This window comes from Mya arenaria, chromosome 3, assembly GCF_026914265.1.
Source record: "Mya arenaria isolate MELC-2E11 chromosome 3, ASM2691426v1".
In the NCBI taxonomy this organism is placed as follows: Eukaryota; Metazoa; Mollusca; class Bivalvia; order Myida; family Myidae; genus Mya; species Mya arenaria.
In genome coordinates this window covers 44,491,492-44,504,939 of record NC_069124.1, presented here as the reverse complement: position 1 = coordinate 44,504,939, position 13,448 = coordinate 44,491,492, and the positions used below count along the sequence as shown (strand labels likewise).

At 34.4% G+C, this 13,448-nt stretch overlaps 1 protein-coding gene across 2 annotated transcripts; it reads right to left on the bottom strand.

Moving 5' to 3' along the window:
• Window positions 1-7,821: 7,821 nt before the first annotated feature.
• LOC128226985 (uncharacterized) lies at window positions 7,822-12,932 on the bottom strand. Of its 2 annotated transcripts, none has more exons than XM_052937135.1 (2): window positions 12,847-12,932; window positions 7,822-10,652 (listed from the first exon to the last, which is right to left on the bottom strand). In XM_052937135.1, exon 2 carries the CDS (start codon window positions 10,639-10,641, stop codon window positions 9,025-9,027), a length of 1,617 nt encoding a protein of 538 aa, XP_052793095.1. In that variant the 5' UTR covers window positions 10,642-10,652; window positions 12,847-12,932; the 3' UTR covers window positions 7,822-9,024. The 2 variants fall into 2 exon arrangements, with proteins under 2 accessions (XP_052793095.1, XP_052793094.1); XM_052937134.1 differs by lacking the exon at window positions 12,847-12,932 and adding an exon at window positions 12,689-12,796.
• Window positions 12,933-13,448: the final 516 nt, after the last annotated feature.

Sequence of the window (13,448 nt, the reverse complement as noted above, 5' to 3'; positions counted from 1 at the left end):
ATTTATTCATACCCTATACGATAAGGGATTACGTTGTGTGAAAGATGTTTAATGCCAATGTAAACTGTATTTCCATTTAAAACATATTTAAGAAAGCTTCGAAAATATAATATAAACACGCAGAGTGATATATCACCAACCCTACTATGAACACGAAAACAAGACGCACATGAAACCAAAACATACGATTTGAAACATTGCAATCAAACATTGTGGATGTTCTTGTTCACTTTCTTCTGCTCATGAGATGCAGCGCTTGTAACGTGTCAATCACCAAACATTGTGGATGTCCTTGTAAAGCTTTGGCTCAGTAAGATTCAGCGCATGCATCATGTCAATCACCAAACATATCATCGCTATCTAGAGAAGCGTATTGTCAGATAATTCTGATTCTTTGAACGACTGGTACACATTAAAATGTTCTGCGCTTGAGTGTCCCTCTTTCTGATAACCTTCTTGAGAACCTGAAGGCCTTTATCTTGTTTAATATGGTGTATTTCCAGCTCTGTCACGGCCGGCAGGTGGAGTTCGGGCTTCCATTTCAGTACATGTATATACTTGCATAGTTCTGAAGTTTCAAAAGTGCCATACGTTTCTATGACATGTGGATCTCCACCGTGTAAGTGGTTTTGTGTAGTTACCGTATGTTCAGAGGACACCAAACATTTAGGTTTCGTTAAAGAATTCGCATCGCTATTGACTCGCGGCCACTTAGTGGTAATCGAACAGACAATTTCGATTCATTACTTTGATTGATGGTGTCTTGCTTCTGGAAGTTTTGTTTTTGTTTTTGCTTATTTGTTGCAGATAGTATATTTTCTTTGGGTCTGTATGGCTTTCCAGTTAAGTTCTAATACTTTCCATGCAAACACTATCAGATATGCCCGGTTTGAATACTGTCACCCTCGTAATTGTGACTGAACTATTGCTTTCATCGGAAAACGAAATTCTTCTGGGTTTCATTAAAACTATGTTGTTCTCTCGCTCGAAGTCTACTGACTGATTTCTTGTTTCTTGAAAGGTTCTATGATTTATACGTTTTAACAGAAATTCAACCGATGAGTGTGTGTCTTCATCTGAACAAAGTCGATGAAGGGCCACATTTGATGCTGAGTTCCATGCTACTGGAGAGTTTAACCTGAAATTTGGAATGGTTTCGTCGTCATCAAATGCACGGATGCTGATGTTATTGACATGTTGGTGCAAGGCGATCTTTTACTTAAAGCACACTTTCTTTCTTCATATAATGTCATATCAATTAGCACTTTCGTTTTCGGTGCTTTCCCTTCTATGATGTCTTTGAGTTGATATTTCCGATGCATCAGAGTGTTCAACTTATCAATTAAGTTGAAATGAAACCAAATTCATGCGAATGGCCTACAAAAGCAAGGTTTAAAGATAATCGTAAATTGTCCAGACAGTTTTGGTACTGTTTTGTCAACTGCGCTATTCTAGTTCTAGCAGCATAGTAAAACATTGTTCGTCTTGTTTCTACAGCAGTCAAGTTTATATCTATATCGGCAAGAAGTTCCTTTGCTTCTACAATACATGCTTCGTCAAGAGGACAAATTTCAATAACGTTCGCCCGGTTCCCGAAACCAAGTAAGCAGAAAAACATTCTAAATACAAAGGTTTTTCTCCATCCCATTTTACAGGCCAAATTTTCCTTAGCACATTCAAGTCAACGTCTACCCCACATTAACAAGGCCGGCCCTTTTACAGCTGTTGGCGTCTTTACAAAGCTATACAGCCTTACTTGAACTTCGTTAAAAAACATGACCAAAGGTTCACGACAAAGACCTTAACGCGGGCAGCTCTGAGCATATCTTCGCTTTCTTCGAAACGTCCTGCAATAGCATCTGCATTTGCTTACCGACCATAATAAACAACATCTGTTAGCAGCGTATTACTTGTCTCGTGAGACCTTTCATTTTTGTGAATATGTCTCCATCACGCAGAAATTTTTTATCAAATGTTATAGCTATCGCATCGATTTCTGTGCCAATATTGCATATTTTCATACTGAAATGTTGTTTTCCTCATTAATATTCATTTTTCCATGATATGCACCAATCACTTGAGAGCATTGCAAAAAAATTACGCCCATTCAGGAATCATTGCACGTAACGGTCGTTACTTATTAGCTCGTTAACGTCCATTGTTTGGTGAAAACACACTAATTGGTAAACAATACAATTCTTTAGGAGATGTACCGCTATCAATACTTCACTAATTGACATCAGTGTTATTTGCAAATTAGGGTCCTTTGGTAACAGTTTGCAACTATCACAACAACTGTTAAATAATTTATTAGGGTCAATTGTGTACACAGCGGGGATTAGAGGGGCCGTAAATTGTCGGCATGGACACACGAAAGATCTGACACTAAGTTATTGTAACGCAGAACCATCAACTACTGGGGTCTTCCTATCGTCTTGCAAATGCTAGAAAGCGGTGTTTTTTAGTATTAATGATTCAATAGATCTCGCAGTAGACACAGGTATAACAGATCGTAGAACAGATTCGATACTGGTGATCTTAATTTCCATTGTTTCAATCAACTTTCAAAATACAAGATTGAAAATATGTATACCCGATATGGATTGTCACAACTGATTGAAGTTGGTACTCACTTCCCAGAATATTACCAATAACATTTTTTATAGTTTTGGTATCATTTCCTTTTCTGGCATAGGTGAAGCATCGTCAGAACAATTATGTCGCTACTATTGTCCCATTTACTGTTTTTAAGTACAATAACGTAACAAATCCTGCTTTTAACAGATTCATTTTGAAATACTCAAAAGGTTATTATGATCGCCTGTGTGCTCTTATTGCCAATTTTGACTGGGATTCATATATTGATCCTAATACAGATGTGTACACGTCAAATTTTACAGACCATTTTATATTGGTGTTTTATGAATGCATACCTTACAAAAATGTAACATTTCGAACATCAGCTTCTCCTTGGTTCCATAATAAAACCCGTAAGTCGATTCGAAAGAGTGATTTCAAACTAGCAAACACCACAAACACCCTTTCAGACTACTCCACCTACAAGCGCAAACAAAGTCAAACTAACACATGTATATGGTCAGCAAATCAAAATCATTTAAACAAATTTGCAGAAGCACTACGTGATCCATCAAACCACTCCTCAGATTTTTTATCAACACTGCACCAAAGTCAGCACGCAGCAGTTCGCCACTCACACACAACAATCAGTTATATTACCTTAGACAAAGCCAACATTTTAAACACTTCTTCTAATCACAAAGCAGGCTCGATTGTACAGATCACCTTCCTTCCAGCACAGCAAACTGCAGTTCGTTCACTAATAACATATATATTCTCTTGAAGTGACTCGACTTTGAACGTATTATTCATAAACATGTTTTCGTTCAAAAAAATGTTTTAACTTGTCTCCAATCTGGGTTTGTCCCCAAAGATTCGACTGTCAATAACTGGTGCCCGTGTATCATTTTTTTTCTGCCCAGCCCTCGTTGAACAAAAAGAAGTCAGTGCTGTACTCTGTGACACCTCCAAAGCATTTGAAAGAGCCTTACATCGTGGTCTTTTATTTCAACTACTAAGAAGTGGTATAAAAGGGCGTCTTCTCTCATCGTTTTAAAACAATTGATATAATCGAAATCAATGCGTTGTCCTTCTCGGAAGCTTTCCCGTTAGTTCGAGGGGTTCTCAAAAATTAATTTAAGGTCCTTTGCTATTTCTCGTATATATAAACGATATCGTCGACGAAATACAATAAAAGATGCTGAAGACTAGACATTATAAATTGTTGTCGATAATCTTATTCAAGCTGATAATACATTGAAGATGGTCTTGAACAAATCAACCTATGGGGCAACTAGTGGCTAGTTACCTTAAATCCTCCAAAGACAGAATATCAATAGTACGTTAGAAACTGCAGAGAAAATCAACAATTAAAGCACCCGACCCTAAAATTTTATATTTGTTTAATGCCTGATCCCCTTTTTTATTTTTTCAAGTTTTAAATTTGTGTTGTGCTGTTTGAAACAACAAGGCTATTTTTTTTATTTTAGATTAAAGGTTCAACATAAGGGCTCATATTTTTGGATCATTTCATTTTTTAAGAGTTTTGGTGTTCATGTCTTAGACAAAAGCTCAACGAAAATAAATTTGGTATTGACTTACAAGTAAATGCGCTTTTAACTTTGATTTGTTACGTTGCGGAAAAAATGACGTATTTTCTGAGTGATTAACTTGTCGTTTCCATTAATATATACGCCATTGGAGCAGTTATCAGGTCTAGTGTCACCTTCCCGAGGTTACTTAAGAAAGTCTAAAATGATAATAGCCCAATGCACAGGTCAGTGTATTTCCAAAATACGGGGACAGAGGTGTGGCTGCAGGTTTCTCAGAGCTTATGACACCGCCATCCTTGGAGCTTCTAATTTATCGATGTGAACGTATTGTCATTTTGATAACAAAGGAAGACATTTTGTTTTTATTTAATTTACTCAAACGTAAATATCATATTTCTGACAGATAACTTAAAATGCAAACAGGCAAAACCCGTCGAAGTCGTTGGAACCTCGGGAAATACTTCCGAGATAACGAGCATTCGATATAACTGAAGTACACAAAGTACCAAACACATTCGACAAAAGTTCGACATAGCCAGAACATCGATAAAACAGAGTTCGAAATAACGAAGTTTGACTATATGTAAAATAAATAACCGGAAAAACATAATATAAGCTTGTTTTTTTTTCCTTTTCAACTGGAATCAAACTTAAAATACCTATTTGTAATATGTTAGGTGATTAAATGTCCTTATTTGTAAATGCATGTTCATTACAGTCTTCACATAATCTTGCATTCCACATAAAATGCTATAAAATAACACCACAACAATGTGGTTTAACCATGCATCTCAAATTCACATAATGTTCATTATAGTCTTTACATAATCTTGCATTCCACATAAAACGCTATAAAAAGACACATGCATCCCAAGTTCACATTATGTATGCAACGGATATCTTTAATCGGTTGATAAACAGAATACACGAATACCAGGATCTAAACTAATTAAGAATCAATGCTGACTTTTTCTGAGAACACACGAAACCTACAACAAAAAACCAAGTTGGCCCTATATCGCTCACTTGAGTAAAACTGTGTGTTATAGACTTGTTGATAATTAAAGAGCAATAACAGGGATTTGGTTTCTCTGATGTAATATGCACATTCACATTCTCACCAAATTTTGTGATGATTGGACAAATGCTTAAAAAGTGATTGATAGTACAAGAGCAAGTTTAGGTAATTTATATAATTAAAGCATTTAAAGAACTCTCGGGTAGCTACAGCAATTTTGCTAATTACGTTATACACATTCTGACCAAATTTGGTCATAATTGGACAAAGGGTCCAAATGTGATTGATCGGACCACATACTGGATGGTGCCTGTCTGCCCTTCCATACACCATAGGTGGAACTATCATATGTCTTGTTTTTTTTAAACAGGCGTGTAAAAACATAACAAATATGTATTTGTTTAAAAAAAATACAAAGGGTAATAACTCTTGAAATATTTAGGTTGGATTTATATAACTCGTCACAAAATATCATAATTTACTGTGAATAAGTTCATAAAGTTTGAAGTTGGTTCCTTCAATGATTTTAAACAATAAAATAACAATAAAAAACAGATGACCCATATTTGAACTTGGCTTAAAAATTATCAAAACAACATTTCTGACAAGCGTCCAAGATATTTGGGCTGAAAATGTTTCCTCTAGAGTGTTAACAAGGTTTTTCTATATTTGGGCTCTGTGACCTAGTTTTATTACCCTAGATGACCCATTTTCGAATTTGAGCTAGAAATGATCGAAACAACATTTCTGACAAATTTCCAGGTTATTTGGACTGAAAATGTTATCTCTAGAGTGTTAACAGTTTTTTTATATTTGGGCTCTCTGACCAAGTTTTTACCCTAGTTAACCCATATTTTAACTTGAGCTAGAAATCATCGAAACGACCTTTCTGACAAATATACAGGATATTTGGGCTGAGAATGTTTCCTCTAGAGTGTTAAACAAGGCTTTTCCATATTTGGGCTCTGTGACCTAGATTTTGACCCCAGATGACCCATATTCAAACTTGAGCTAGAAATCAACAAAACAACCTTTCTGACAAAATCCCATGATATTTGGGCTTAAAATGTTACCTTAAGAGAGTTTACAAGGTTTTTCCATATTTGGGCTATGTGACCTAGTTTTTTAGCCAAGATGACCCATATTCGAAAATGAGCTAGAAAGCAACAAAACAACATTTCTGACAAATTTCCAGGATATCTGGACAGAAAATGTTACCTCTACAGTGTTAACAAGGTTTTTCCATATTTGGGCTCTGTGACCTAGTTTTTGATCCCAGATGACCTATATTCGAACTTGAGCTAGAAATCATCGAAACAACCTTTCCGACATATTTCCAGGATATTTGGGCTGAAAATGTTAACCTCTAGAGTGTTAACAAGGTTTTTCCATATTTGGGCTCTGTGCTCTAGTTTTAGATCCCAGATGACCCATATTCGAACACGAGCTGGAAATCAACAAAACAACGTTTCTGACAAATTTCCCGGATATTTTGACGATTTTTTTTTATCTCTTAAGTGTTAGCAACGTTTTTCCATAGTTTTTTTACCCCAGATAACCCATATTCGATCTTGAGCTAGAAATAATCGAAACGTCCTTTCTGACAAATATACAGGATATTTGGGCTGAAAATGTTTCTTCTAGAGTGTTAAACAATGCTTTTCCATATTTTGGCTCTGTGACCTAGTTTTTAACCCAGATGATCAATATTCGAATATGAGCTATAAATCATCGAAACAACTTTTCCGACAAATTTCCAGGATATTTGGACTTAAAAAGTATCTTCTGGAGTGTTAAAAAGATTTTTCTATTTTTGGGTCATGTGACTTAGTCTTTCATTTCATATGACTCATATTCGAACTCGTCCAAGAAATTACTGGGACATACATTAAGACCAAGTTTCGTGACAATTTAGTAAAAAATGTGACCACTATAGTGTTTACAAACTTATGGTGGACGGACGACGGACATTTATCGATCCCGATAGCTTACCTTCAGCCTACGGCTAAGGTGAGCTAAAAGACAATCAAGGTATGAGACAACACATGTTGCATGCAGAGTAATAGATATGCAAACACGCCAAACATGAACAAAAAAATAGAAATACATGAATACTTATGTGAAAAACTACTGAAAAAGCACAGTAGAAAAAAGGTTAAACATAAACCCGGTTAAATGGCACTGGGTAAACGCCAAAGACATTTAACACAAAAACAAAAAATCACAAACAATAAACATGGAAAGACAGCACACATCTCAACAAACAACAAAAAAAATACTTAAAAATAAAACAAATAATAATAAACTAATAGATAAACACCAAGTTCTTCAATGATTATAGATCCCAACTCTATCTGCAGACGGAGGAATTCAATTCAGAGCACGTCATGCCAAAACTTTTCAAAGATACGATGCAGTCATTGTTTGGAACTATGAGCATCACACACAGTCTGCCTTACAAAATAAAAGGTTTAAAACTGTGTGGTCAAAGAGTTTCATAATAAAAAGCATCATAGCACTTAAACTGGAAACATTATAAAAAATATAAGCGCCATTTATTAGCTAATATTTTATTCCAAATGATTACCTAATATGTAAAATATTTGAATGCCAAAACACTCCGAGCCAGCCAGATGTGGTTTAAAGATAACATGAATCTGCAAAATTTTCTTAAAATCGAAGGACTGAAAGCTTTCTTATATGTAAGGATGCTATATTCAACCCTATATTTTGTTTCAGGAATTCATTTTCAAAATCTAGATGGCAAGAACTTTTCAAAGTATTGCCTTTATATCAACGGTTTAAACAAATTCCAAGTAATTCATTGAGTCTATCTGCCCAACTACCTGCTGGAAACATTTTAATTTTACGATTTTTTTTAAAAACATCACCATAAAAATCAGGATGAGCAATACTTTCAGCAATCAGCGATTTAAGACTACTATTATACTTGGATATCAGATTATAATGATCATTAACAAATTTTGGGGAAGTTTTCCTTAATTTATAATATCTGAAACCCTGTTTCAGAAGTTTTTCCGTCGTAAGTTTACTGCGAAGCTGAATTTTTTTACATCTGTACATATTCTAGCAAATCTTATCAACTGTGCAATAAAAACATCATATGATGGTGAACTCTCCCACTAAAGAAGGGTAATTAAATATTTTAAAATTAAAATCATCACGTTTATCATAAAGTTTGATACTCCATATATCTTCCTTTACTTCGTGTTGCAGATTTAAATAGGATGATTTTAAATCGGATGGATTCGATTAATAAAGTTGCAAATTTGAAGGGTATATCGATTGAATATATTCTGTAAACACATGATTATCAAAACTTAGAATGTCATCAATATATCTTAAAGTGCTGTTGAATTTTTCAACAAGAGCGAGATCTCCAGATAATTTCAACATATATTCTCTTTCATAGCAGTATAAAAAGAGGTCTACAAGTAAAAGTGCATACTTGGCACCCATTGTTAATGCCAATTGTTTGATTATATCAACATTTAATGAATTTTAGAAAAGAATTATACAAAAGTACAAAATTTAAAACTTCAATTGCGTCTGTGGTCATTGGAAAAAAAGGCTTTTTTATCAGTAACTGCCATATAAGTAGTTTTTTCCCTCGCAAAGTTTTTTCGATAAGAGGAGTCAATTTGTTTGTAACTAAAGATTGTGGGATAGATGTATAGAGTGTTGAAAACACGGAATGAAAACTTGCATTAAAAGTATAGTTAATGCCCTGGCTTAGACTGGTTCACTTTCTTCAAAAATGTTTTTCTTCTCAAAGTGGAACCGTATTAAACCTACTCAGTATGGAGCAGCGCATGTAACTTAATCACCAAACATATCATCGCTATCCAGGGAGGACTAATTTTCAAATTCATCTGAATCTTTAAACGACTGGTACACATTCAAATGTTCTACACTTGTGTCTCCCTCTTTTTGATAACCTTCATGAGAATCTGATAACCTTTCACCTGTTTGACACGGTGTATTGCTAGCACTTTCACGACCGTCACCTGGAATTCGGGTTTCATATGAGCCATGTAATTGTTCTTGGGTAGGGAACGGATGTTCAGAGGAAAACACACTCCTGAATTTTGGAATGGTTTCGTCATCATCAATTGTACGGATACTAATAGTCTTAAAATCTTGGCTTCCAAGTAAAGCATAGTTTCTTGTTTCATCTAATTTCAAATTATCAGGCACTTCCCTCTCCCGTTCTTCCCCTTTTATGATATCTGGGCGTTGAATTTGCGTGTTCACCTTATCAAGATAATCTGAAATGAATCTTAATTCGTCAAAATGGCCTTCATGGGCAAGATTCCGAGATGCTCGTAAATTATCCAGACAGTCCTGTTGCTGCTTTGTTAACTCAGCTAATCTAGCTTTAGCAACATAGTACAACATTTCTCTTCTTGTTTCTATTCCAGTCAAGTTTTTTTCAATATCGGCAAGAAGTTTCTTTGCTTCTACAATGCATGTTTCGTCAACAGGACAATTTTCAATTACGTTTGCTTTGTACCCGAGACCAAGCAAGCAGAATACCATTCTCAAAACGTAAGATCGTCTCCACATCATTTTGCTCCTCGAAATCTCCTGTTCAGCATATTGAAGACCAATGTTACCGAACATTAACAGAGCCCGCCTGTTTTCAGCTGTTGGTGAGTTTTCAAAGCTAAACAACATTACTTGCACTGCGTTATAAATCATAAACACAAGTTCAAAGCAAGGACCAATAGAAAATGCATTACAAAGGGCAGCTTTGATCATGTGATTGCTTTCATTAAAACGTCCTGCAATAGCATTTGCATTTGCTAACCGGCCAAAATACACACCATCTGTTAGCAGTGTATTACTTGTCGCGTTTGTGAGACTTTTCATTTCGGTGAAGACAGCTCCTTCACATAGACTTTCGTCAAAAGTTATAGCTATTGCATCGATTTCTGCGCCAATAAATGCTATGCATTTGTCATTAAAAATTTGTCTCCGATATTCATCACTTTCATTTTGCATTTTTAGGATAAACCTGTCTCTGGTTTGGCGTAAAAAAAGCCGAGGATTATTGAACTGTGCATCATCCACAATCTTTTTCAGATTAAAATTCATTTTACTTATCGATGGCCTTTGTCCTGATGTCGATCTATGTACATGTTTTAAGGTTGTTGGCGCGTCCAGTTTTAAACGGGCACGTAACAGTTCTGCTCCTAATGCTATATAGCCACATTCTTTAAGAACAAACACGAAGTCATGTAAGCAAATATTTTCTGGCAGGTGGCTTATTAAAACTTCTGAGACGTCTTTCCTGTCGTTTGTCAGTTCCAACTCGTGGATAACCTGGTGAACAGGTTCAAATTGAGGGTATTCTCTACAAAGTGTTGCAGACACAAAGAAAGGATCGATTAGTAGAATTATCTCCTCTTTGCACATGTCTAATAATTGAACTTCAACTTCCGTCATAGCTTGGTTTCGAGAGACAATCATACTGCCGTGTTCTGTAACATATCACATACAATTTACTGTATTTACATAGTGGTATTCTTGAAATAAAGACATCTATGTACTAGAATCAAAGTGATAAGAAGAAGTCGTTTTGAGGAGATACCTCTTATATATTGAAGCATAATATAAAATCATACCTTTGGCATTATAATAAACAAGGCAATGTTAATTACGGTCCTGATTTTATTACAATATTAATAAACATCAGTTAACAGTATATCCAATATTTATTTTTGGAACCAAAGGTTCAAAAATTTTAACGGAATGATAAAAATATCCAAATATTGGATAATAATGCAGGTATTATTTTTTCTTAAAGAATTATTGATCTAAATCTAGCGCAATATATTGTTAACGTAATCAATATATATTTGGCGGCATAGGTTTTAAGAATTATACACTATCGATTTATCGTATCAACTATTGTCAATAACTTGTAATAACTGCATCAACCATGGAGTTTAAATGTTAACAGGTATTCAAAAAAGAACCTGTAATCGTAAATATATGACTTACAACACTAACTGATTCTTAAAATTGACTTTCAGAGATTCATGCCAAAATTGTTCATAGGGCTTGTTTTGAAACTCCCATTAAAACGAAACTAACTGTATTACGCAGTAGTGTCCTTTTACAGAATTATATCAAATAGCGATACGGGGGTATATATATATTACACCCGAAAGCCAAACTCTTCCCTAACTATAATCAATAAGACAGACATACTTGAGAACCCAGTATTTCGTTTCCGTGTAATGATTTTCTTTACCTTCCACCAAATGGAAATGTTCAACAATACCACCGGAAATTATATAAACACAAAATATACACAGCACTATTTCCCTTTTGTTGTAAGAATGGCCAAAACAACATAATTTTTAGTTTGTAAGTAACCGCCGAATTGGTTTATAAATGAAGCCAAGTTCAATTGAAAAAACAGTTACCCATAAAAGTAAAAGTAACATTCATCTGCAGTTCCTTTATAAAAAGTAGCATGTTTGCATATTAAGGACAAACGCTAAGATAACAATGATATTCCTTGCTTAAGAATTGTCGTTTGGTTGATGTAAAAAGTAGAAAATGTCTATGATAACTTGTTTGTTAAATTCTCTTCTCTTATCAACTATTGTCAATAACTTGTAATGATTGCAACAATAATTGAGTATAAATGTACACACGTAATTAAAACAGTACCTGTATTCGTATTTCTATCCATTTTTGACAAAACTTTTCCAATAATTTACTATCAGAGATTCATGTTAAAATTGTTGATAGCACTTGTTTAAAACTCCCATCAAAACGCAACTGATATTATTACGCAGTAGTGTCAGTTTTATACCATCTCATCAAAAAACAACGTCACTAACATATAATGTAACAATATTAAAACGGACTTCTGTGATAAAAACAATTTAACGCTTAAACATTTAGCAATATTTGCGTTCACTAATGAAAAAACGGAAGTATATCCCTCTTATAGAAAAACAGTGAGGTCTTGAAAAATACAAAACTTCTTTAAACAGGTTCCTGAATTTATTTATTATTTCTACATATTCCCATTTTAAATTGCGTACTTTGCGTTGTACTTGAAAAATCGCATATTTATTATTTCCAGTAAATACACTAAACATATTTTAGTACGATTTACAATGTGCACGAGGAGTTTAGTCAGTTTTTTCAGTCAACACTGACTTCTGCTTAACTGCCTGGTATGACCTCGAAATGAACAAAGTATTAAATCGATTTGAACGTATCGGTTTCCACAAGCTGAATGCCGGTTCAAGAGAAAGTAGTTTCCTTTTTTTTAACTGATAATTAATACTTTTAAACATTCCAGGTTCCAATAAACCCTACTTGTAAAGTTATGTCATGTATATTCTCAGATATTCTTGATATATCACTAAGCCAATATTAACAAGATAACAAGCAGTTGAAATAGATATAAGTTTATCAACTATGTCAATAAACTGTAATGAGGGGTTCGACCATTTAGTTTAAATGTAAACTCTTTGTTTAAAAAAAACAGTACCTGTATTTGAAAGTTGATCCATTTTTAAACATAACTATTCTTAATATTTACTGTGAAACTGACAGAACTCCATGTCAAACTCGATTAAATTGGTTTTTATTACGCAGTAAAATCACAGTTCATGTGTCCTATTAAAGGTCCTTATGAGATTACCCTACCTGCAAACACAAACTCTGCACAGAGAGGGAGAATCGTCCAAGATTAATAAAATGGTATTCATTAAACAAGGAAGAAAATAGGTCATGAATTATACATTTTACCATATACACTATCAATGAAGTTGTTTTGCTTTATAATACTATTTTTCATACAAAGGCATGCATTGTTCGCCTGAGATTGAGATTCTTGTTTTTTACGATGTTTATATCAATTTTAATTCCGGCTCCATTCTTTATCATCCATCTCCTATGTGCAGCTCGCAAAACCGAGAAATAAAAAATGTCAACAACTTATTTTCTAATAATTTGTAAACAATGTCCACTGTGGTAGAAACATTTTAACGTTTATCCATTTATAACTATTAAGATATTAAAAGAAACGAAAACAGTGGAAATAATATCCCCTGAGGAATGTTGTGCGTTTGCTATGAGATAATCGCAAGAATTACACAAAACATTTGGCATCTACAACATTACATGTATCGTACAAATGTCTATTGAAAATCAAACCATTGTCGTACGATATTGTCCACAGGAAGTTCCTCAAACAAATTATGGGTGTTGAGATGTCAACAGTGAACGCAGCGGTCTATGGAGCGACA

Coding starts and splice junctions, on each gene's coding strand:
- LOC128226985 (XM_052937134.1), bottom strand. CDS start 12,710: ATGGATCAACTTTCAAATACAG. Junction 10,653..12,688: donor GGATCAACTTTCAAATACAG/GTACTGTTTTTT, acceptor GATATGTTACAG/AACACGGCAGTATGATTGTC.